Genomic DNA, 26,119 nt, shown 5'->3' with positions numbered 1-26,119 from the left:
AGAAATAGAAAACTTACTCAATTGCCCATTTGATAATCACCATGTTACTTTATTACAGGTATCCAAATCTAGATATTTGTAGGGACCATTTTTGCAGGTTTTTCTTCAGAAATATACAGCCTGAAAATTCAGATTCTTGTGTGCATCACAAACATGTTTTCTGATGGTGTTCACCGGTCACCTCTCTTCTTCTGTTATTCTGCTTTTAAATTTCCTTTTTTTGCTTCAGAAAAATATTCCCCCGACAGGAAAGTTTTCTTAACACCCCTGAACATCTTCAAAGGCTGAACAATTAAATATCCAGGGAATATTGTTTGCAGGTAGAGTATTGGGACTCTGCTTTGTTTTCTGTTGTATTTCTCAACACTTTTTGACATCATCAAACGCCTCCTCAATGCAGAGATGCTGAACACATGCTAACCTTTAACCTGGCAGTGGCAAATTCCAGTTCAGGGGCTCTAAATGGACAAGTAACAGAATTTATTGAGTCTTCCTGCTTCTGGTTTGGGTGGTTTATCCATCTGCATTTGTTGCAAACAATTGAATCAACATGGGACCCTGGGTTTTTAGTAAAAGTGTGTCATGAGGAACAGATTGGCAGCCCCTAAACACTCGTCGCACTTGTCTAGAGACCACATCAATATTGTGCCAATACTGAAACTATTGCGTTTGTTACTTTATCACATTCATCACCGCAATCTAAAACTTTATTCTGCGGTATGAGGCCACGTGTGTTGTGTTCATTTAGGAATGTGAATATTTAAAAGAAAAATAACCAGACAACAGTTTTCAGGGTGACACAACAGATACACATGCTCAGCGTTTACCCGAACTTTTGATTACGTTTTGGTGTCCGCCATTTTGATGTGTAAATATGACAGTTATATTGTTATATTTACATCCGGCCTGTCAGCGCGGCCACAACACTGTCAGCGCGGCTCCAGCCTCCGTGTAACGGCGGAGCAGCAGCATTAAGGGAAACCGAGACCGGGCGAGCTAACGACGCAGTCATGAATAATCCGCCGCGGGCCTCCTCCGGGTGACCGGACCGGCTCGAGTCTCAGCCTGCACATGACGACGGATACAGTGATGGAGAAGAGGTAAGAGCAGCGGGTGTTTGTGGAGGAGAGAGAGAAGAAAAAAACAAACGGGACACGTGACCTAACGTGAAACCGGCGCGCGACGAGGGCGGTGACAGCTCGGGAGGACATCGTCCCGTCCACCATCTATGGCCCCGCCGCGATAAATAACTAACCCGTGCTAGCTTAACACCCAAACACCGTTTCACCCCCCCTCCGGTGCCCGTTACCGAATTACTCCGGTAACGTTAGCAGCGTGAGCGAGAGGTTGCTAGCGGGCCGGTTGACGGTGTGCAGCCGAGGCGAGTGAAAGACAATACGCGGTGGAACAGGCACAGATAGAGGTCGGTATCATGATGCTAACTTAACGTGGGGCTATGATAACAACACGGATAAGCTAATTAACCCCGGCCAGCACCGATGGAACGGTTCCCCCTGCTACATAGCTAACAGTGACCGCCACCAGCTGATCTCAAGACGGGAGAGGCCCGACCATTGTTGTTGTGCTCTTGTAGGACATTTAAAATTCACATGTATTTATGAGGAGACACTCAAGACCTTGAAAGGACAGTGTGGGCTTTAAAACACCTGTTTGTTTAGCTTTAGCATGCTTGCTGAAGGGGGGGTGAACAGAGAGAGTTCATGTTATTCAATCAAATTCAATGATGTCTAGAAATGAGCCTCCTTTTACCTTGTAATACGATGCATTGACCGTCATGTTATAGTGTGAATTAGAATCATGTTCATGTTAAAGTGTGATTTACAATATAGGACAAGATGTTGAATATCCCCTGTACTTGTCCTATATTCTAAATCACTGACCCACATGCTGTAGTGTGTGACTGCTGACTTTGCAGCATCAGAGATCACATCCATTTTCATGCAAGGCTTTATCCCCAATCTGGATAAACATGCCATGAGAATCAACTGTTAAAAGCAAATGGACTAATGCATAATCATATGCCAATTCTATTAAGAGATATTCTCTAGTATATCTGTGGTTTAGTGTGGTTCTGCTGGATGTGATGTGAACGTCTCCCCCTCAAAGGCAGTGTCCAGTGACAGCTTCTGTTTCCAGTGTTCGGGCACTGGCCGGCACAGTTGTTTCTATTTCAAGTATTACACACATATCACACACACACTTAAGGGTTTTTCTGCATGAGATTCACTCTGTGTGTTGATCATTCTCCCTCCCATTTATTATTTGCTAATGCATCTGTACCCGAGAGGCCATTCTCCAAGCAGGCTTGGTAATGTCAGTGTAGTACAGATGTGCAGCACTAACTCAATTACACATGCACTGCAGAGAGCTCTGCCAGCCGAGTCTCTGCACTTCTGCTGACTTCAACTCTTCCTCTGCCTCTGAGGATTACACAGCAAATATTCCTGGAAGTGATTGTCACGTGTTTTGTTTTGTTTTTGTCTCATTTACCAGGTCGAAGACATTCTCTGTCCAGTGTTAAACTATGAGTGAAGCTGGTCTTTGTGTCTTCATCGTGTGAATTTACTAATGCTAATTGATGTGGCTTGATGGCTATTTAGCAAGACCTGACTGAGGCTACCAATCCTTGTTCAAAAGTAAGAGCGTACATACATATTGTGCATGGTACCACACAATTAATTGTTCGACTCAAAGATAGAAATAGTGTAATTTGTTAACTTGCACTTGTATGCTGCCCAGTCATGATACTGATCTCCATCACGCATTCTCTCTTCTTCAGCAGCTAAGTGTATGTGCCGGTGACGTCAGCCATGTTTTGGAAGTTTGACCTGCACACATCTTCTCATCTGGAGGCTATACTGGACAAGGAGGATGTCACACTCGCTGAGCTCATGGATGAGGAAGATGTGCTGCAGGAGTGCAAGGCTCAGAACAGGAGGTCTGTTTACTGTGAGCTGTAGAATTCCAGCAGCACATTAATATAATTACACTTCACCTACAGTCAGTCCTGCTAGTGATAACTGGTGTGTCTTTTGTCATCATTGCGGATTTGTAGACTTCTCCTGTTCCTGTGCCAGGAACAGTGCATGCAGGAGCTGGTCTGTATGATTACTACAGAGCCCCCTGCTGGTGGAGAGGAGACACAGCGTTTCAAGTAGGTGTCCTTGGGTAGAATACTCTTATGAAGTATACTGTATACAGGAAAAATGAGTTGTGGGGCTGCACTTTATTATATATCTTTTACGTCATTTTAAAGTGGAGCTGAAATCTGAAGTGGACTCAGTAGTGGAAACAAAATGTTCTTGATCCAATCATCTAACTGTTCCAACAATAATTCAATGGAAACAAATATAAAAACTACTCAATTGCCCATTTGATAATCACCCTGTTACTTTATTACAGGTATCCAAATATAGCTTGTGAGCTGTTGACATGTGATGTGGGAGTGATCAATGATAAGCTGGGTAATGAGGAGTCCCTGCTGGAAACTCTGTATGCCTTCCTGGAGCAGCCGTCCCCACTTAACCCCCTCCTGGCGTCTTTCTTTAGCAAGACAATTGGGAACCTCATCACACGGAAAACTGAGCAGGTAACACCAACACACACTATCACACACTCAGAGAAGAGGACTGTCGAGATTTTCGTCATGAAGATTGAGGGGTGATTACATTAAGATAAAACGGGGATTATTCTCCACCAACATGGTGGTTAAGTTTTATTTCTCTTAAAATGGCAAAATGCAGTCGTTCCAACACACAAAGCAGGTTCCACCCTGTTAGTGGCAGGGGTGAGACCTGAGGATGGTCAAGGTCAGTTTGCGTGTCTGTCTGCAGCTAAATGACTATAAAGGCTGGGCTGTATAAACATCTGACATAGCAGAATTAAAAGAGCATACTGACTGATATGCACTTTCATGTGGACATGTTTGAAATGTCTGACATATCAATGTGTCCTTCAAGAAATAATATCACACTTATTCAGGATGATATTCTTCCTCTCTACAAAGAGAACTGTTGACAACAAGGTTGCATGTTTCTAATTGTGTGGACGCCAGTGTTATATTTTGTGTTATGGTGTTTCCTCTGCTTTGTTTAGGTGATTAATTTTCTGCGAAGGAAAGAGGGATTCCTTTCCCTGGTCCTGAAGCATATTGATACATCAGCCATGATGGATGTGCTCCTACGACTCATCAGCTGTGTGGAGCCAGCCCCTCTTCGACTCGAGACTCTTACTGTATGAGAGAAACAGACCCAGATTCATGCTTTTACAGATTATACACTGATATTTTGTGCATTTATAATGTGAGCGTTTGTTCTTAACAGTGGCTGAATGCAGAGAAGTTGGCAGAGAGACTCGTAGAGCTTATTCACCCTGAGAGAGATGAAGAGGTATAAAATATACTTTCACCATCAGTCAGAGACCCGTGAATAGACAGACCATGAGACTGAATGCTGACGTGTGTTTTGTTTTTTCACAGAGGCAGTCCAATGCATCTCAGACTCTGTGCGACATCATTCGTCTGAGCAGAGACCAGGCCAATCAGCTCCAAGATATTTCACAACCTGACCCTTTGCTGTCTGTGCTGGAGTCGTAAGTCAGACATATGTGCAACCACATGCAAACACACTCTATTAAAGGATGTTGAGATGACAATATACTCCATTGTTTCTGCAGGCAGGAGTGTGTGGAGCAGTTGTTGCAGAATATGTTCTCGGGAGAGAGGACCGAGAGCTGTATCGTCAATGGGATTCAAGTTCTTCTCACATTGCTGGAAATCAGGAGGCCTGTGTGAGTGGGAAACTTGAAAGCAGTTTTAAACAGTGTATAAATAATGTAAATGGTTAGGGATCCATAGGGATCACAAATGCTATTTTTAATTTGATCCCTGACTTCCATTATTTTTCTTAATTTTCTCCAGGTGAAGTTGGTCGCATCTCTCCTGTTTGACCATTTCTTAAAACATTGTGTCCATTATCTGTTTTGATATGTGTTTGACAGGGTGGATGGTGTAATGGATGCTCAGGGATTTGAGAGAAGTTACACTGTTAACAGCAGCATCTTGTTGGCCATTGAACCACACCTGGTACACTTCCACCAACTGCTTCTGGAACCTCCTAAGGTAAATGGTTATTGGGCTGCATTTATATAGAGTTTTCCTAGACTTAACAGCATCTAAAAGCACTTTACACTACAAGTCACATTTACCCATTCTCATACACATTCAAACAGTGCTTCTATATCCAGTGCTTTATTCTATCTCACATTGTGATGGAACAGCCATCAGGGGCAATTTGAGGTTCAGTGTTCATCTAGACCAGTGGTCACCAACCCATCAATCGTGATCGACTGGTCGAACTCTAAAACCTTCACTGTCGATCTCCGTAACTCTCTGGACTCACTGGCTGTGGTTGCACCGCAGACCAGCTGTGTGGCGGTTGTCTGTTGTTTACACGGGCAGCTTGTTCGCTACTGGCGGTGGAGCTGCTGGTGTATCTACTGCATTTCCTGGAATACAAGTTGGATTATGTACTAAACTAAACACCAGGACACTACAGTATGGAGACGTGCATCTTCCGGTCTTAACCGGTAACAATCAAAGCCCTGTTAGAACAAATTAATGGATTCAGAAAGTGAAACGCTGAAGGCCAAGATTCAGTGCATCATCTTAAAGCCATAAGTTAGCAAAGTGCTAAGATAAAATATAATCATTATTATAATATAAGGGTTTTCTTGAATTGGGAGCACAGTGTTGATATTTTGCAATGTATAGTAAGAAACATTTGCAACAATGAAACTTTCAGGCACCAGTAGCCTGTAATGTAAGCTGTTGTAATCTGAAATAACACAGTATGATAGGTATCAATTGAAAAATAACAAAATTCCTGTAACGTAGTATGATTTCATTCAGGTGCCAGTAAAACCCATGGGATGAAAACTGAAGAGGGGCTTGCCTCACACTAAGATTGTTCTTTCACTTGAAGAAAATCAGAGCACGCTATAAATATCAAGACATTTTAAGTTGGTCCAAAGCTGAGTTTGATGAGCAGCAAGCCTCTTTTTCAGTAATTTAGTTTGACTGCCACGTAGATACCTTTTGCTTCACTGTCGTCACACCTGTATGACAAAACTCTGCTCAAGCTTCAGACTGTTATTTCCTAAATGCCTATATGCCATCTGTGTACACTTTTAGTAAGCATGTCTGTGTGTTTTGAACATGTTTAGAGACATCCTATACTGACCAGCCTGGGTGTGCTGAAGGAACCACTGGGAAACACTCGTCTGCATGTAGCTAGACTAGTTGCCTCTCTGCTGTACACCAGCTCTGCCAGCCATGCAGTCGTAGCACAGGAACTTTGCAGACTTAATACAATGGACCTGCTTCTGGTGAGATGAGCAAAAACACTTTCAAAAGCAATTTCAAACTACAATGTTGTGAAAATGTTCTAAAGTCCCTTTGGAAAATGTAATGCTTTTTTTCAGGACTTGTTCTTCAAGTACACGTGGAACAACTTCCTGCACCTCCAAGTGGAGCTTTGTGTTGCAGCCATCCTCCGACCCTGTGCCCATGAAATGAGACTCCAGCCTGGTTTGGGAGCTCAGGACAAATTCAGGCTTCATCAGGATGCATCACAAGAGCATGCTTTTACTGAGACCCCCACTCCAGAACCTTCAATCACCCCTGAAAACTCTGCACATAACTTAATGGTGACTCATGTAGGTGTCTGTGTTTGTAGCTCGAGGCTTATGTGGCATTTGATCTACTGGATGGGCCGATGTGGCTCTTTCTGAATTAAAACAATCGATTGACCCCTTGTTTTTCTCTCAAAAGTTGTTTCATCACTGCCACCTTGTCCAGAGGATTCTTAAGGCTTGGGAAGACAATGATAGAATACAGTAAGGAGCTGTGAGATGATGATTCTGTGGATTTTGGGAATAGGGAGACTTGTGTTACACTAAAGTGTGTTTCTTCTGTTTCCAGATCAGAAGGTGGTATGAGAAGAGGTTATATGGGGCATCTGACCCGGATTGCCAACACAGTGGTCCACAACCTGGAGAAGGGCCCGGTTCATACACAGATTAGTAGCCTAATCACAGGTGTGTGTGTGTGTGTGTGTGTGTGTGTGTGTGTGTGTGTGTGTGTGTGTGTGTGTGTGTGTGTGTGTGTGTGTGTGTGTGTGTGTGTGTGTGTGTGTGTGTGTGTGTGTGTGTGTGTGTGTGTGTGTGTGTGGACAATAAATATAAAATATATGAATACATGCAAGATAGTGATAATAAAAAGAGAAAATAGAAGAAAGCAATAAGAGTATATTGATGCACGTGTCTCTCAGCTGGAGTATTGTTTTCTCAATGCTGCTGTCCTTGTGTTTTTGGATGTAGATCTGCCAGAGGACTACAGAGGACGCTGGGAAACCTTTGTGGACCAGACCCTGTCCGAGACCAATAGGAAGAACACCATAGACCTGGTAAACTCAGATAAATATTGACAGTAGCTGGTTGTAATCATACACACATGTAAAACTTTGAATGTTACATTTAGAGCTTGGTATTACCACTGATTTCCCTAAACTATTTGGCTCTGATTCAACAAGTCCATTTCGAGTCAGTGGTGATTTGGTTAAGGATATTACAGTTACAATACCAATTTTGCTTAAATATAAAAGACAATGAATCCTCTAACCTGGGGTATTATTAAAAATATTAATGTTTTCATGCAGTTTTTTTTTTTGAGCATGCAGAGAATTAAGATGTAACTTCAATGCAAATTCTTGCCCAAGGTGGTTTGTTTCACTTCAGAGGTTTTTGATGTGATGCTTTCCACAGTTTTTCACCTGCACTTTGCAAATGTTTTTCGTCTGTCTTCAGGCTTGGTGGTGCCTCCAGTGGAGGAGCTCCCACCACGTTAAATGTCCCTTGTCTATTGTTGCATAAAAAGGCTGGCTGCACAATACTCATGGCTTTATGCTCATGTATCCAGGGGAAAAGAACATAGACTGTAAACGGCATTAATAAAAGATTAATATTTGGATTTTATGAGTCTATTTTGGATTATTGAAATGAAGATAGATAATAGAAATCTAATTTAAAAACACAGCCCAAGTACATTTGTGGTGGCATTTCCCTATTTAGGTTGGCACGGGAAACCCACGTCCTTCCTCAGAAGATGATATGGAGAGCCCCTTCCCTAAAGAACTGACACTCCAGCAGGTACACGTGCAAAAGAACACACACACAAAAACACACAGTGGGGCTTCTTTTATCAGCTATCGTCAGATAATCCAACTTTGTGATGTGTATTTTAGGCCTTTTCAGACTACCAGATTCAGCAGATGACTGCTAACTTTGTGGATCAGTTTGGCTTCAATGACGAGGAGTTCACTGATCATGACGACAGCATTGGGTAAATTAACTGATATTCACTTTCTGAGTGTCAGTGTCATCTTGTCACTGTGAGATGATGGAGTGGTTTCTGATGTTATTTCAGGGCGACGTTTGACAGGATTGCTGAGATAAATATCAACATCGACTCAGGCCAGGACAGTGTGAGTTTATTTACATTCTCCACTTTATTCACACATTTGTACTACATAGTTGTATTCCTGAAATTTTATTGGAAAAACTGACCAATACACACTTTCAATTTCTTACTTGTACATCTCACATAGAATTGTACATACTTTTAACATTACAGGGATTTGATTAGATGCTTACAAAACGATTAATTCAGGTTTCATCCTAGCATTTGTTGTACAACATTACATCAGTATTAATGCACACTGCTAAATCTTTGCACCATGAAGTTACCCACCTGTCCTTTGCAGGCTAATACCGCTGTGTTTGAGGCCTGTTCCAAGGAGAGGATTCAGCCCTTTGACGATGATGAAGAGGACATCTGGGAGGAGAAAGAGATCAACTATGCAACACAAACAAAATCCCGAAACAGGTAGACGCATAATCAGAGATGCAGATGCAGATGCTCTCAGCGTTTGGAATTATTTGTTTTAAATTATTTTTTCTTTGCTTAATCAACGTACTAAAATGTTTTGTTTGTTTCTTCAAGGTTCGGTGGGTCACAGTCCTCCCAGAGCCAAGTTGACAATAAGGCCTGTGACAGGGCATCAGCTTCTGGCACTGAGGTCTCTGACAGCGCAGCAGACTCCGACTCAGAGGAAGGAGAGGAGCCCAAAGACGCCTCAGATCCTTTCTCAAGCCAAGGCCAGACTGAGGCAGCAAAGAGTGAGACAAGTTATATTGTATTGTAAAGAATAAAGAAAAAAGAAATTCGTCCACGTCCTCAGGACTAAAACAGGTTTTGTATAAGCACCTCATGCAGATGGCGCTGGGTTCATATGCAGGCACTGGCTGGATAGCAGACTTCGGGGAGGTGAACTCGAAGGCTCCTGCAGCAGGCGTGGGCTTTGCAGCGTGGGACACGCCACTCTCCCAACCAGCTGCCGCAGATGGAGAGGAGAAGGGGTGGGCCAAGTTTACGGACTTCCAGCCTTTTTGTTGGTGAGTCTGGGTATGGTCTAAACATGTGAGCAACGTAAAGATTGTTTACACTTTTAACTGAAAAAGAAAAATACTTTAAAATAACATCAATCACTTTGCCTATATCAAGCTGAATAATACAGTTTAAGTTTATGTGGAACTGGTGTCTTTCTTTCTTCCCAGTGATGTTTGACATGTAAATGAATTGACTACTCTGCATCGCTAATCACAACTCTGAAAAACTCAGAAAATGTTTGCATTCAAACCTAGCAGTAGACACACACAATAATGAAAATACTCCACCTTAAATTAAAAAAATGTGTGTTGTGTTTGAGCAGGTTTTCTTATCTGTTATAAATCCCCAGCTCTGAAACAGGCCCTAGATGCAGTTCTCCTGTGGACTCTGAGCTCAGCGGATCCGAAAACACCAAAACAAACCAGAACCGTAAGTTTCTACAGTGTGGCAAGTGTGGAATTATTTTGATTATATGTCATTTAAATGCCTTTGTTCTCCAACACTGATTTAGAGCTTCTTTTCAAGTGCACATGTCATGTCCCCAGATGGATGTTAATCATCTACACAGGCAGGCATGACATGGATATAAATATGCATTTTGTGGTTTTAAAATACTGAGTGTCATGTTGAAATATTAAAACTGACAACTACAATTACATTTTATACAATAAACGTAACATAATGAGTTGTGACCATTTCGTAACTTCATTTGCTCAGGATTAGAACCTGTTTTTTTTTTCGGTTGGTAAACCTCTGCTGAGATAAAAGTAGCGTGACAGTAGGGCCCATAGAGACACATGAGTGCAGGGTAAATCTATGTGCATGTGGCAGCTCTTATCTGCTGCTTCTCTTAGCTCTGTGATCATTTCACTTTTCCCTTGAAGCAAACGTACGGTACATCCAATGTTTAAATGAGAGGATTTCCTCTTCCATCTGCCTGCAGCTTGTGTGTGGAGTGTGTGTGTGGCGAGAAAAGCTCCACTGGTGGCGTCAGACAGCTCTTCCTCCAGCAGTTCTGACAGCGACGAGGAAGAAGGCAAGACTGTGTCTACATCCAGTGAGACGGTCACCACAGAGACCATCACTACTGGTGCTGGCAAGGAGACCATTCGGCTCACCATGGATGCTAAAAATGAGAGGGCAGTCTTCAGCAGGTAAACATGCTCACGCAGCTCACAAGTAGCAGCTCTGTCTGATTGGTATCCTCCATTTCCTATTGAACTTCCATGTGCTTTTACAGACCGTCCTTTCCCTTCCACACGTTTTCCCACACAGTTTTACTTCCGCCTTCCCTGTTTTTCTTCTGATATCGTCCTCCTCCTGTCTGTTCCCTCCTTTCTCATCTCCCCTTGACTCCAGAGTATTCAGACCAGCAGTCAGACGGTATGTCTCTCACTCTGGAGTGTGGAATGCTTTCCTGAAGTTGTATGAAGGATTTAAGAGGCCATCACAAGTACAGATGTGCCACATGTTTTTGTTTGCTTGATGTGTTTAACAGGATGTGGAGTAACAATCGCTTGTGCCATAATTCAGGCCAGGTCTAATTCATAAACAATGTACTAACCTAAGACTGGTGACTTGCAGGTTCTAGACTAGGCTCATCCCATATCCTCAAATGACAGCAATGACGCCCAGCATGAAACAGTTCACTCAGCATTGTAGAAATCAAAGGGTCCCTTAACTTGTACAGTTACACCAAAAACTGAGAGCAGTGTACGATCATTCACTGTGGTTTGATGATACAGATGATTTTTGTCTCAGTCCTAACACTGACGAGACTGAAGTTTATATGATTTTTTAACTATCAGAGCACCCACACTACTAACAGTTTGTCAGATAGCATGCGATGAACAAAAGCTACTAGCAATCCAACATATCAGCATCTTAACAAATCAATACATAAGCAAGTTACTAACAAACAGTGCACCTAAGCATGCTACAATTAAACCCCTTTAAGTCCTGTTACTCTCCTACACTCTGACTGGCCATCAGGATTAGCAGGACACATCACGGTGGGATGCTGAATGGGTTGGACAATTAAAACGTTGAAAAGAAAAGAAACAAAGTTTTGCCTTCTCAGACAACAAGGCTCTCTGTCTTTTGTCTGAGATTCCGCTACTCCAGAGTAAACTTAAGGGAAAACAAAAGCAAAGCAAAAACGAGGCTTATAGGGAATCAATTAATATGCAGATGATGTTACTATTCAATAGTCATTACATTATGTAATCAACACTAACCTCATGATGATGAGTTAAAGCTAAAAACTTGACTATTGCCACCTAATCTTAATTTGAGAGGAACTATCTTTTCCTGTGCAGTCACAGTCTGTTGTGTGGTGGCAGCACCAGAACAATGGACACATGGGTTACTGTGTGCACTGGACATGTTTAGAACCAGTGTGGACTGAGTTGAAACCAACTGTGATGAACTTCAGCCACTATTATCTACACTTTAATTGCGGTGACAATCCCCTGGCTGTCATTCTAGTTTGTTCATTGTTTGTTTGTTTCTTTCAGTGAAGCGGTTAAGGTGCCAATAGAGGGGCTCACAGTGCAAGACACAGGGACAGGCAATGATAAAGACAACGAAAAAGGAAAGAATAATGGAGACTGTCCCAACCCAACAACTGCCAGTTCATCTAACCAGTCAGCTGCTGTCACACAGTAAGTGTTTGGCTGTGTGATTAAATTGGTAACATCACTACACTTGACAAATGCTTCAAATCCCTGGTTACGCTTAAAAAATAGGTCTATTGCTGACACTTGACCTCTTAAGCTACATTATTCATATATTATATAGGTCTTTCCCTGGTTATGGGCTATTTTTGTAGTTTAGGTTGTTTTCCTTTTTTTGCTGAGATCTTAATGTAGAGATGTTGAGTTCTTCAAATCTTTCATTGCATTTAGGATTATTAACCAGATTCCATTTACATCTTTTGTATTTGGGTGATAGCAGAAGTCTTGGTGGAAAATATTTAGCAGATAAAACAATAATTTCTGAATCTCTGTCCTTTTTTTTTTTTTTGTTTACCTTACAGAGAGACGCAGCCCTCTGCTAATGGACCGGCCTAGTGATACGGTACAGGGACACACACAAAGCACTTATCACCACTTCATTCAATATACAGCCATGGCCACGCCACCTTTGCTCCCCGTTAGCATCTCTTCAAAACCCCTGTCTGTGTCCAAAGAATGGGAGATCCTTAATGTCAAACAGCCCTTAACAGTATGTATGTTGGATGGCACAAATGTGCACATGGGCTGTTACTGCACTTCATGACACGATTAACTCTGGTCCACGTCAAAGGAGAGTGTGTGTTCTGAGCATTTCATCTTGCCGATAGCCACGTTACGTTAAATACGAAAGATTTCTAGATCAAATTTTTACATTGAACCTGGGAAAGTAAAGCACTCTGGTGACACTAGGTGTGTGAGCGCCAGCTGTGGCCCTCAAATCTTAAGAAAACAAACACATCAGTCTGACATTTGGATTAAGATTATGGATTAAATTCAGCCTCAGATTTTCGGGGCATTAAATTACAGCCCAGTGCATTTTTCTAGAAAAGCATTTAATTGTTTACACTTTAGTAAATAAATTGTATTTAAATTGTCAGCCAAGATTCCAGAAGCCAAGATGCTTGCAAAGCTAGCTGCCATTTTGTCTTGAGCATTTGGATGTACATGCCGGGCAGATGATTTATTAGTGCAAATGTGTGAGTGATAATTTGGCTTTTTTCAAACTTGCAACCTGAACATTTCTCTCTCGACTATCTCATTAGATTTCTTTACTTTTCTCATGTGGAACAGGAATTCTCTCTTTTTTTTGTTCAGTTAGGTAGTTTAGAGGTGTGTGTGTGTGTGTGTGTGTGTGTGTGTGTGTGTGTGTGTGTGTGTGTGTGTGTGTGTGTGTGTGTGTGTGTGTGTGTGTGTGTGTGTGTGTGTGTGTGTGTGTGTGTGTGTGTGTGTGTGTGTGTGCTCTGTCTAAGGTACAAGAGTGCATTCTCAGGTCTAAGGAGGGGTATGCAGATATAAAGAAAGCACACCTGTGTAACACACACACACACACACACACAGACAGTGGCATACACGTGTATACGTGGCCATACACACGTGCAAATGACCATGACACACAGTGATGTGCACATACCAATTCATATCACCCTCAAAGCTGTTTAAATGTAATATTGTGAAATTTGAACCTGTATTAGGTTGTGGCTCTTCTTGGTAACATGTAATCGTAATATAAATGTAAACAGTATATATATAAACATTATATCTATTTTTGGAATAAATCCAGTGTATGGGAAGGCGGTTGTTTTGCAGGTTGCAACGTGTGTATCGTATGTGTGTGTTGTACTGTTGAAATGAGGCAATAATGATGTCTGTGTTTCGGTTACTAGCCCAGCATCAGCTCCTGATCCTCTGCTACATGCTTCCTACATGGAGGTTTGGAAGTGTGCGTGCGAGCGAGCATGAATGTGAGTCTGCAGTACGTCTTCCATATTGTTTACCTAAAGGATAGTTCTGGTTTTTGTCAACTTGGGTCTCGAGATTTTAAGTCATAGCTTTGAAACAAACTACCAGAAAATTGAACTTGAACATAAAGTAGTAGAAAAACATTAATCACAGTCTGTATGAAATATGTCCAGCTTCAACTTTGACTTTTTAATCATGTGTGCACACAGTTCTTTACATATGTAATGAAGGATTATTGACAACTAGAGTGGAAAAAATGTGTTATTTAATCCAATCTTAATTTGAGAGGAACTATCTTTTCCCAATCTCTGCCTAATTGAAGCTCCTTTTTAAAAGTCCAGTGTGTAGGATTTATGGGATCTATCAGCAGAAATAGTGCATAAACACCTGGAATTAACAAACATTGTGTTTTTGTAACCTTCCACAGAGTCTACCATGTTGCACCACCATGTTTTTACAGTAGGCCAGACCCAATGACTGTATATAAAGATGGATGAAATAACAGTTGGTGAACGGATAAAACATAGGTCATATCCCCATGTTGGCAGATTGGACATGGGCTAAACCAAATGGACAAATACATTTTTTCCAAAGAAGTTTTCTCTCATTTTAGGTACTTATTCACACTGATGTATGTGTAACTGTTCATTGTTTCTTTTAAGTTATTTGATGCTATAAAAACAGCATTTTCATGTTGGCCATCCATCCGTTAACTTCGCAATATAAAACTTCAACATTAGATGCTACTAAATCCTACACTGTTAATCTTTAATGTGAGGATTTGTAGCTTTTCTTTGTCTAATGTGATAATAAACTGAACAAACTATTTCCTGACAAACAAAAACACTGTAGATCAAAGATGCCCTGTTGAGTTTTCTCCTAAACAAATAACGGTTGTTTATATTCGGTGTTGCTCACTAAAATGCATCGTGTTTATACTAACAGATGTGTTGAGTGCATTTCCTTTCTCAAAAAAACTCAAAGCAGACATTTTAAATCCTGTGTTGTCTACATTCATGTTTACTTGTTTGCTGTCTTCCGCCATTGACTTGTTTAAAATCTGTCCAATTGTCTGACGAGTCGTAGTCACTCCAGCCATAACCAACAGAAACCATCAAATTGCTTGACCCAAGTTGAAATAAACCAGACTGATCCCTTAAGTCTGCGAATGCTGTACATGTCGTGCTTTTCTTTATCTTTCTCCTCGTCTCTCTTTCTCAGGGCAGGAGTTGATTTTAGTTGCGTAAATGCCAACAGAACGATACACGTAGATTGTTGTATTTATTTTAAAAGCACCTTTTTCAAAGAAGCACTTTTGGTTTGTATTTAGTGGTTTGGCTAACCACCATATTATTCCCTGGTGGGAATGTTTGACTTGAACGCTTGAATCATGTAGATACTTAAGATATATTTTCTCTTCAATGCTTTCTGCCAAAGTGTGTCTTCCCGCCAGTGTACAACTGGTTTTCATATCTGTGAAGTAGCCTCCTTTTTCTCGCAGTGGTCTTACAGGTCTAGATTTATCTGAAGCCGTCTCTGTTTGATCCCTTCCTCTTGTTTTTATTCTTTGAAAGTCATGTGACGGGGGTTATCAGCGGTAGAAGACGATGCCACATGTAAAAAGACTTTGAAGTTTCATCTTAGATCACGACGCTTTTATGTGCTCAGCGCTTGTTTGAAGTGGAACTGCACCGAGAATTAGCACTGCTGCAAGTCAGGGTTAGAAGAAAAAGAGGGCTGGTTTTTTTTTGTCAGGGTTTTGTGCACTGTCAATTTTTGCGTCTGACCCTTACCTTTGTATTTTTGTGCACTGTGTTTCCTTCACCTGGTGAGTGTGGTGCGTGTGCAGTCTAGCTACGGGTACGGTGTGATGTTATGCATTATGACATGAGGTACGATACTGTCATCTTTAAGTGCCATTATGTTTGCACATTAGCCTCATTCACCTCAATGGGAATATGCTGTGTTGAACATACAAGCCCAGAATCTTTTTGATGGGACAATGGGTGTTAAGCTTTTGCTTCATCCCGTTGTCTGTTACTTACACTTTGGTTTAAATCTCTCCTAATTTAGCTTCTTAAATCCGTGTGCTAGTGTGCGTGTGTGTGGGAAGTGGAGTGAAAGACAGCTGTGTCGTACAATACTCTTCGTTCGCAAAGCGGACTGATGCTGGTGATTTTATTTTGTTTTCATTTAGAGAGTAATGTGTCTATTACCTGTTGTCAATTTAGCTTGAACATTCAGATATGAACTTAATAAATGTCAAGACGAAAATAAACCATGAGCCTGTGATTGTTTCTCTCTCTCACACACACACACACACACACAACACAAACGTACACACACACACACCCCCACACACACACAGAACAAACACAGAGACAGGACTTGATCTTTTAAATATGTTTACCTTTGGGGCAGGTGAGTGTGTGGATTATGTTGCTTCCCGCTTGTCGCTGTACATCTCCTGCCGATGTGAGCCAGACACACAAAATCAACGTTACACCATCCCCTCCAGCTGTAACACAAACCTGCTCAACACATACTGTACATCTCACTGTGCTGCAAGGCAGAAGTGAAGTTCGTTCATGTGACAGTGGGGGAGGGAGATGAAGACCCCCTCTTCTTTTGTCTTCACACATTTTTCATGTTCTAAACTTTTCAGCTGGTGAGTCAATGTCCATATATCATTGTGCCTTTTGTGCCGGGTGTGTTTTCATTCTTTGACTCAGATGCACCATGTATGTCATCACATTCCTCTGTTTGTTACAGACACTGAACACACCTGCTGCTGCTCTGCCCTTCTTCTTCTCGCCCACCTCCCTCTTTACAATCTCTTTCCACCTTCTACCATGTCCAAGGAAAACCACCCTTAGTTTGTCATCTGCACCTGCCTGCTGTGTCTGCGTAGAGTGAGTACATGTGGAGAAGTGTGTTTGTGTGTGTGTGTCATGGGTGGAAAAGAGGGAAGAAGGCGGAGTTGTGTTCTGTACATAAATGGGTTGTGGAGAAACCTGCCTGTCTGCTTGGAGCTGGGAGAGGAGGAGCCTGTGGGGTGTGGGACTCCAGACAAAGGAGACATATACACACTGACACTGGATCTGTGGAGCTAAAGGAGACGCAGACAGCTGCACAGCTTCACTTTTCCGCTCACGATCCTCAACTCCTGCAATACTTTTCTCGCTGTGTGTTTTGGAAAACTTTTTTTGTGTGTGTGTGTGTGTGTGTTAAAAGGGGACGTTGTGTTTGTCAGCTGTATGGCTCCGTTTAGAGAGCTGAGAGATAGTTGTGTTGGCACTGTGGTGGCTGTCCTATGCTGCTTGTAGTGTGTAGAAGTGTGCATGTGAGTGTGTATAAGTATGATTGGGATGGAAAAAGGGGGCTGGCTTGACCAACTGCTCTGGTCTTAGCTTTACGCCATGGGGGGTTGCCATAGTTACCCCTCGGCGACGGAGGCAGACGGCAAGACTCTCCAGCCTTCTGACATCAGCAATGACAAACAGTGAGTTAACTATCTTCTTCATGTTTCAGTTTCCTGTCTAAGTGTTTTGCATCTACTTTTTTAAAACCACTTATACTTCTTTATTCTGAAAGAACAAAAACTAACATTTAAAAAGTCATAACCCTAACCCTAGCTGGATATTGTTGAAAAAACATGAGTAGAAATCTTGCTGCACATGGTTTACTGAGGAATGTTCTCCAGATAAAGGGAGAGAGAGAGTGTGTGTGTGTGTGTTACATATTTGTCTGATGGCATCAGTGGAGGTGGATTCCTTCAGCAGCGGGAACACACACACACACACACACACTGAGAAGCAGTTTGAAGCCAGACGAGAAAACACTATGTGAAAAACGCACTTTTATCACAGTCACTATGCAAATGTTTGCTCTGGGATGAATCTTCTGAGAGACGGCTGGAGCGAGCACACTGGTGGGGGGGGACGGGGGACTGTTTATCTCACCCTCAGCGCAGAGGTAAAGGTAAACAGGCGGCTGGGAGCAGGAGAGCAGGGTCACAGAGGAGCATGTTTACATACAAACACAACATGTGTGTTGTGTAGCTCCAGGTTCACTGTGTTGTTTGCATGCTGACAACTAGTAGCCAAGAGGCGATGGCTGAGTTAATACCATGGAGCTGGAGCAGAACAGGATGTTAACAAAAGAAGTTCCTGTGGACATTGGAGAAGCTTGTCACGGTTTGGGTTTGCACTGCGGTGCCTTTGCACAGTTAATGTTTACATTCTTCTCTATTCCTCCCTCTCTACCTCTTCTGACCTTTACTTTGGACAAAGAGCTGCTGTTTGGAAAATTAAAACAAATTCTCCCTGCTCTGTCATCACACACACATTCACACCAGGGGGGAGTGAGGCCTCATAGAGAGCGCAGTGTTTCCCTTATCACAGCAGGCAAGGTCACACTGAGTAAACGCTCAGCTGCCGCATGTGTGGACGTCTGAAAACCGAACCTGGCAGCTGCTTTATTCCAGCACACTTTGATATATTCTCTTCAATCCAGTGCAGCGTGTTTAAAAACAGACACAGAGCTCAGTACCTGTGTCAGAGAGGCCTTCCTGTTTTGCATGAAGTAAAATCATGCTGCCAAGTTTGACTTTCCAGTACACTTTCCATACACAAACATGATTCATTTCCCACACTCACTCTCCAGTAGTTGGTGCCACTGATAACATAGCACTACCTGTAGCTTATCAGGAGCGTTGTGAACTGCAACCTGCAGGCCTCAGCACTGATGTTTCCCAACATTACGCCTCCCATTAATTTGCGATGACCACTGCAGTAGCTTCATCAACAGTAATTACCCCGGCTCTGAATTGACTGCCTTCATTACATAAACTGCTGCTTTATTGGACGCTCAGCTCTGCAGTTAGGGCTGCGTTTGCATGTGTGTGTATGTGTTCCAGCCACAGAGGGCAGGACAGACGAGAGCGCATCACAGACTGTAAAAGGTGTTATCTACTGACTGCAGCAGGAGTAATTAATCCTCTGACCTATCGATTGTTTTACACAGCAATATTTTCTGTCCCTCCGTCCTCCTCTCTGCTTCATTACCTCTGCACTGTCCTCCCAAGGGGAATTAATAACAATAATCTGGAGGAGCGTCCGTATCTGCAGCAGGAGTATGTGTGCCAGCAGATCACACGCACAGACATGTTGGTCCTCACGGCTCTGCCGCCAGGCGTAGACAAGGCCGAGTGGCTCGCCAGCAACAGTGAGTAAAAGCCATTCTTTGCTCTGCTGCTTATCCTTCCACACACACTGCAAACAGACAGAAATAGGATTATCCACGATGTGTAATTTTACTTCCTCTGGATTTCTTTCAGCGGTGGCATTTTTCAAGCACATAAACCTGTTCTCCAGTGCGCTGTCCGAATTCTGCACGCCCACCACCTGCCCAACTGCGTGTGGACCTGGCAACATGTATGTTATTTCAGAAATATGGCACAGCACTTAGTTGACTGGTAAATCCACCCAAATCCCAAGAAGAAGAAAAACAGTTCCAAACTTTGTCCTTGTGGTATTTTATCATGATTTATGTGCCAAGCTCCACCCACAGATCTTAGATTAACAAATGACAGAGGGGACTGAATAAACCAGAAAGTTGTCTTTGTAAAAATGAATTGATGATGAATACTTCTAATAACAGTTTCTGATACTTGTGTTGCACAAATTAAATCTATTCACAGCCGATGTAAAAATATTGTTTTAGACATTTCACCAAGCAAGTGAAAGTCTCAAAGCCTTCAGGGCTTGGGTGAATTTGCCCTTTAATTCTTAAACATCTCGTGCAGTTCTTCTACTACAATGCAGCAAATGGCTGTGACATTAAAGACCAAGATGCTGTTTTTATCATCTACTTTAATGCATTATAATCCAGGAGTGGTGTGTTAAACCTAAACGACTGAGTGTGGCAGTTCATTTTTCACCTTTTGAAACATCCATCCATTTATTTACTATACCGATTGTTCTTTGAGAATCATCGGGGGGGCTGGAGCTAATCCCAGCCGACATTGGGCGAGAGGCAATGTCAGCGTATCACAGGGCCAACGTACAGAGACAAACAACCATTCACTCTCACATTCACACCTATGGTCAATTTAAAGTCTCCAATCAACCTAACAACAATCGGCATGTCTCCGGACTGAAGTACCTGGAGAAAACGCACGCAGACACGGGGAGAACATGTAAACTCCACACAGAAAGAGCCCAGCTGAACCAGGATTCAAACCTTCTTGCTGTGAGGCGGCAGCACCACCCACAGCACCAGCAATTAAAAAAAGACTTGAGCTTCAGCCACACCTTTGAACCACATCTCTCAGTCTTCATAAAGGAGTTTACTCAGCTATCATCATGTGATCCAGGAGCAGTGTCTTCACTTTAATCCTTGATTCCTGCTGGAGGGTTGTGTTTTTAGCTCTGAGCACATTTTTCTTCCAACAACAAATCGAATCTTACCCGATCACATTTTGTTTGAGAGAACCTCCAATACTTATGACCATTAATAAATGTTTACTATTAAAGTTCGATGGTTGTCCCCAATGACTCTGTGTGTTGGTGTTGTCAGGATTTATGTCTGGACCGATGACCACGGCCGGAAGCTGAAGTGCTCGGCTCCGCTTTACTTTGACTATGCCATGTCTTACATTCAGGACCTCCTCACCGATGAAGATGTGTTCCCCACAAAAACAGGTGAAATTGCATCAACATCGTCTCGTGTTGCATGACTTCACAGCATGTTCCAGTTTCAGTGATAAGCTATTGTCTCTTCCCCTCTTTTCCCAGGTTCAGCGTTTCCAACAGGGTTTGTCTTTCTGGTCCAGAAGGTGTTTCTGCTGTTATTCAGGAGCCTGTCCCACATTTACTGGTCCCACTACAGAGAGACAGTTGCTCTGGGTCTGCAGGCGCACCTCAACACACTCTTCACACACCTCACGCTCTTCTGCCAGCAGCACGCGCTGCTCGAGCTGGAAGACACCAAGCCGCTGCAGGACCTCATCGCAGCTCTCAGAAAGCAAGGCTGAAACTTAAGAGCACACGCACACACATTTTCATCACACTTATTGAATTTTGGAATGTGATTATATTCTCTCTGAACTCTCTGGGCCAAACTTCAGCTTCATTCACAGCATGGATTTTTCTTAAAGGTCTGGAAGTTGTATCCACTTGTATATAATTATCATCGGTTATTGTGATTATGTGTAAAACATACATTTTGCATGATAGTGTATTTTAACCTAATGGTGCATTTTTGTATTTTGATAAGGTCAAGATCTTCAAGGTCAATCGTGTCTTCCTCGTTGACTTAACACAGGAATCATTTAAAAACAGAATTGTCACCCGACTCAGACAATTCACAGTTAATATGAACAAAATGTGCCATAGTTACTTTCTGAATATTTTCCACAAACCTGGAACGGTGGTGTGTCCATGCAAATGTGATGACATTGTTGTGGCTGCATCTATATTGAATCTCACAGCTCATCTCTTTATGTATGAATCTGAGCTCTGTAATAAACATTTATCAAGGACACGTTTTCTGGATTTAAGTAGATTCAGTATATGCTCAGTGAACTGTATCTTAATACTTCAGTACCTGCTGGTTAACTACTGTCAACGTGTCTCCAGGTCTTTGGTTTGACAGCAGCGCCACCTGCTGGCAGCTCAGGAACTGACAACGAGACCATGAATCTCTGTTTCAATGTCAGTAGAGCAGCCGACATACATTAGTGGCACTAATGTCACTAGTAGAGCTTTTCTAACACTGCAGTGTCAGAAGTGTATAATATCTTTGCTATGTGTTTTACATTTTTTTTATCGAAGTGTGTGCAAAGACAGATTTTACACCCCCATTCAATTTAAAATCCTGAATATGATGAAATTATAAAAAAAAATTGTGATCTTTAATGTATTTTTCTTTCCCTGTGGGTGTGTAACCCCACATTTCACCACACAGAGGCACCAATATTCCACCACACTGTAAAGGGAAGATGAGTTCAACACTGGAGTGTAAAATAAATCTTCATGAGGAAAAACAGCCTAAAATAGGTGACAATCATTCCATGAAAATAGGAATCTTTTATTTAAAAAAAAAAAAAAAGTGGAAGATAACTTGACATTTGGTAAAACATTTAGCTGACATCACTCCTAAAATGATGATTTTGTTAATAATGAAGTGTCAAACTTCAAGGAACTAGCAAACTAAAACTGGAATTGTGCTTATCTGGTTATGCATTGAAATCACAGATCTACTGAATGTATGAAGTGAAAATGTCCTTCAGAAGATCTTCAGATGAAAGAACACTGTGTCTCCTTAGTCTCTGCACATCACTGTCACCTTACTCAACCTCCTGCTGCACTCAATACACCTGCCAGTGAAAATCTGCTTTAACCCACCTTCCCTGTGAGGACACATCGGAAAAAAGGTTTGATTTTGATCATCACAAGCTGTGTTTTGAGTTCTCGGACTAGCCGTGATGTCTGAGGAATGAAAAGAGGGATCAAGATGAAACGTGGGATGAAAGCAAGTGAAATATGTGTGTTGACAACCTGGGTGTGGTTAAGATTCTTGCTCACAGGTCGTGAAATGTGAGCAGACATTCAGCAAAGTCCCAGCTCAGACTGGAACTGAAACTCATCTGTGTCTGAGGAGATGAGAGGGGATCAGTCTGCACACACACACACACGCACGCACGCACGCACGCACGCGATTTGTGTTAATGCACATGTTGGACTGAGTTGAGGCTCACAGTGCTGGAAATTGAGCTTCGAAGGTAATACCCCAAACTGCTGAGTCACACACACACTCGGCCCTTTAATTAAGACCTGAAGCCTCCTCCACATAACAGAGCATTCTTTAATCGGGTTCACACTCTGAGCCTCTCGTCTGTGTCCTTACTTCGCAAAAAAGAAAAGACAAGTTGTAACAGAAGGACAACGAGGAGAACAGGATCACTGCGACCAATGCTGACCCACATTAACTCTCTGCAGTGCCTCCAAACTGTCTGACCTGGACTCATACAAATCAAGATACACCATGACAATAGAAAGCAGGCTGGCTGTACTCACTCACACAACTAGATTAATTTGTCTGCACACAAACAAACACAAACACACAGGGTTTCTGCAGGTTTTAACAAGTTGAAGTTAAGATCCTTTTAAGACCATTATTAATGCAATTTAAGACCTATGTCAAGTATGACATATGAAGGGATATCAGTGATAAGGTGAAATAGCCTAGTACAGAACATTACTAACTATGCATGTAGCCAAAAAAGTTGTAAAAAATCATTTCAAAGTGTGATGGAAGTATTGTTAACATAATTAAGATCTACCTACACATATTTAAGACCAAGTGCGCAATATTTTAATGTATTTAGGACTTTTTAAGAATCAGATTATTACATTTTAGACATTTTCAGACCCGACGGAAACCCTGATATAGTTTGATCTCGATATAAGATCAGGCTCCATTTCGAAAAGTGAAGTCAACCAACAACCCGTGAATTTGTTATATTTACAAGCTGAAAATCAACAAAGACTTATTTTATCTTCTCCGGCTCGTTACTTTGACTGTGAAAGACTAGATGAGGTGAGACTACACAAGAATTTCACCACAAAAAGGAAAGAAACAGGAAAGATCCCAGAAAAGCACCACATAGTTTTCCGCTCCTTACTTTTCAGTCACGTCAGAACGAAAAAGAAAGATTAGATGAATCTAGCGACTTGTTGACTTGTATCGTGTTACAATACAATACAGTGACACCTCTACACCTCAATAAACATAAGCAGCTGCAGCAGCAGATACACACTCTTACTGCTGCCGCACCAGGGTCTCTCTCTCTCATCCACCTGTGCTTACAGGTCGTAAATACCACACTATACAAATAAAATCATTTATTAGTGTTTGAATCTGCTCAGTATGGAACCCTTATATCTTTTTCATTTTTTATTGAGATTGAATCTCCCTCGGTTGTAAAGAGAAATGTCACTTCTTGCGTTTCGATTGACAAATGTCAAGAGCATTTTTAAAAGGGCATGTGGGCACGACTGGAGCCTGACAAAGCGTTTACTGTACGTATAGCTCAGATGCAACATGTGCTTTCTGTGTTGGGCAACAGTCACGAAGGCCACAACCAGGAGCTTTGTGGTCTTTCATCTGTTTGCAATAAAGTTTTACTGTGTGCTAATTATTGTACAGCAATGTGGATTTATCAGTTTCCAATCAATCGTGCACAAACACTCTCACACTTAAAGGTCTGACTTGGATTCAGTTTGGATTCTCTATACCTCAGTAGCACCTCTTATAAGCGAATAGATTAAAAAGCTTGAGGATGATTTTGGTTTATTTTTGTCCAACACATTTTTTCCTGCACAAACGCTACTTATTTATCAAAATATCAGGCACAGATATGAATTCCCAGTGTAAAAAGAAACTAGAGGCAATAATCAAAACTACAAGGTCACCACGACCGCACACGACCCCAACAAAACAATACATTTTAATCGTGTACTCTATTGCCTGTGGATTAAATGAGGAAACAGTCATTTCTGAGGTTTAATGAGGTAGTGGGATTCATTAGAGGTGAGGTCTCAGAGTAGGACACACAATAAGCCTTCCTCCCTCCCTCCCTCCTCCTCCTCTTCCTCCTCCCTCAGCAGGGTTTTATAAATGGCAAAGCTCCACTTGCTCCCGATGTGAGCCCCAATGACTTTCTGAGTTTCCACCTACTTTGTTGTTGGTTTTTGCGCAGAGTGTTTCCATCAGCGGTGAGAGGAGCAGTGTTCGTGTGCGCGCAGAGGATGCAGCGCGCAGGACCGAGGATGCAGCCGGTGTCACTCCAGCAGGAGAACCTGCGTGTTAGATAGAATTTGACAAGTCGTCACTGGATTTTTTACGCATCATATTGTTTTTACTCCACCCTCACGAGAAAGAAAAATCATATTTTCGTCGCAGGAGTTCCCCATCTCTCCACCCCGGGACCGTGCGTCTCCGCTGAGCCGCGATGTGTGCGCTCCCGCCGGCGTGGCTGTGGCTGCTGCTCGGCCTCCTGCCTCTGGAGATCCAGTCCCGGGCTGTGACTCTGAGGAGCCTCTCTCACAGACACAGGTACCACTGCCTCACATCGAGCTGAATGTGGAGACTGAGACTGATGGAACAAAACTTTTGTTTAAAGTCTACGTTTAACTTCTAGCTTGCTTTGAAAAGTATGATTCAGGTTGTGCTTTCTGAAAGGAAACACACTTTAAGTCTTTATGTATTTTAACATTTTGTGATGATGCTTTCTTAGTTCTAAACTAGTCATTATTGTTACTAATTAACTAATAAACTTTGATAATAACTTGGATATACCTCAAATTTTCTGGGTCCAGCTTCTCTAATGTGAAGATTCAGTTTTTCTCAGATTGTTTCAAACACAATAGTTTTCAAGACAGCACCTTGGGGAACTCTGGGAGCTTGTGATGGGCATTTATCACTCTCCTAATACTGAGTTATCGATCAACTAATCAAAGGTTAATCATTAAAAGTTCTGCTTCTGGTCTCCTGGCAGCTTTTAATGTGAGAAAAAGGGTCCAGTAGCAGAATGAGGTAATTCCTCTGAAAGCCACAGGAGGTGAGACAGGGGGAGGCTGATTTAGTGGGATTCAGGACAAGGATACATGGCACATTCCGAGGGGGCAAACAAGACTGCAGCACACACACACACACACAGCAGTATTTTTGAAGATAGCTGTCACATGCAGACCCGTGCGTTATCAGTTTATTTTCTAGTCTAAACAATTCTTTTCACTGTTTATTATTTTGTGTTTATGTGTAAGAGAGACAACGGGGCAGATGTGAGTAAAACAAAAATGTTTTTCTATTATAGTGCCATCTGCTATTATTGTGAATCCAGTTAACCCACAGTTCAAGTGCTTAAGTTAGAACAAGGTTAAGTTGGACATTTGAACTGCTGGAGCTAAAACCCCAAGAGCTTGTTTAATTTAGTGATTCAGTAGTTCAAACCTATTTAACTTTAAATAAGAAAAAGGCTTCATAAAGGTCTTTGAAGGTTGTAGGTGGTTAAGGTGGAAAGGAAGGGAGGATTCAACCGTGATGAAAAACA

At 42.1% G+C, this 26,119-nt stretch overlaps 3 protein-coding genes across 7 annotated transcripts in view; all 3 read left to right on the top strand.

Annotated features, from left to right (window-relative positions):
- Positions 1 to 898: 898 nt before the first annotated feature.
- Positions 899 to 16,279, top strand: ppp6r2b (protein phosphatase 6, regulatory subunit 2b). Of its 5 annotated transcripts, none has more exons than XM_035155943.2 (26): positions 899 to 1,100; positions 2,515 to 2,657; positions 2,801 to 2,959; positions 3,077 to 3,175; positions 3,424 to 3,610; positions 4,117 to 4,254; positions 4,344 to 4,409; positions 4,499 to 4,611; positions 4,696 to 4,809; positions 5,020 to 5,140; positions 6,244 to 6,405; positions 6,502 to 6,735; positions 6,851 to 6,915; positions 7,001 to 7,116; positions 7,399 to 7,484; positions 8,149 to 8,226; positions 8,322 to 8,419; positions 8,504 to 8,561; positions 8,841 to 8,962; positions 9,080 to 9,255; positions 9,375 to 9,531; positions 9,876 to 9,955; positions 10,470 to 10,680; positions 10,886 to 10,909; positions 12,043 to 12,189; positions 12,564 to 16,279. In XM_035155943.2, exons 3-26 carry the CDS (start codon positions 2,832 to 2,834, stop codon positions 12,595 to 12,597), a joined length of 2,814 nt encoding a protein of 937 aa, XP_035011834.2. In that variant the 5' UTR covers positions 899 to 1,100; positions 2,515 to 2,657; positions 2,801 to 2,831; the 3' UTR covers positions 12,598 to 16,279. The 5 variants fall into 5 exon arrangements, with proteins under 5 accessions (XP_035011834.2, XP_035011835.2, XP_035011836.2 ...); XM_035155944.2 differs by lacking the exon at positions 899 to 1,100 and adding an exon at positions 1,131 to 1,423 and having other exon boundaries at positions 2,804 to 2,959; XM_035155945.2 differs by lacking the exon at positions 899 to 1,100 and adding an exon at positions 1,131 to 1,423 and having other exon boundaries at positions 6,502 to 6,726.
- Positions 16,280 to 17,022: 743 nt separating this feature from the next.
- LOC118109108 (MOB kinase activator 2) lies at positions 17,023 to 21,544 on the top strand. The gene is made up of 5 exons (XM_035155950.2): positions 17,023 to 17,503; positions 19,088 to 19,227; positions 19,340 to 19,436; positions 20,581 to 20,705; positions 20,799 to 21,544. The coding sequence occupies exons 1-5, from the start codon at positions 17,421 to 17,423 to the stop codon at positions 21,035 to 21,037; spliced, it is 684 nt and encodes a 227-aa protein (XP_035011841.1). The 5' UTR covers positions 17,023 to 17,420; the 3' UTR covers positions 21,038 to 21,544.
- A 3,130-nt stretch (positions 21,545 to 24,674) lies between these two features.
- adm2b (adrenomedullin 2b) overlaps positions 24,675 to 26,119 on the top strand; it is a 9,987-nt gene continuing 8,542 nt past the window's right edge. Inside the window, exon 1 of the mRNA XM_035155951.2 lies at positions 24,675 to 25,122. Within this exon, the coding sequence (XP_035011842.1) occupies positions 25,019 to 25,122 (104 nt within the window). The 5' untranslated portion in view covers positions 24,675 to 25,018. The remainder of the gene's footprint in view (positions 25,123 to 26,119) is intronic.

Source organism: Hippoglossus stenolepis, chromosome 5 (assembly GCF_022539355.2).
Source record: "Hippoglossus stenolepis isolate QCI-W04-F060 chromosome 5, HSTE1.2, whole genome shotgun sequence".
In the NCBI taxonomy this organism is placed as follows: domain Eukaryota; kingdom Metazoa; phylum Chordata; class Actinopteri; order Pleuronectiformes; family Pleuronectidae; genus Hippoglossus; species Hippoglossus stenolepis.
Note: the sequence above shows the minus strand (reverse complement) of the source record. Positions and strands in the feature narration are given on the sequence as shown.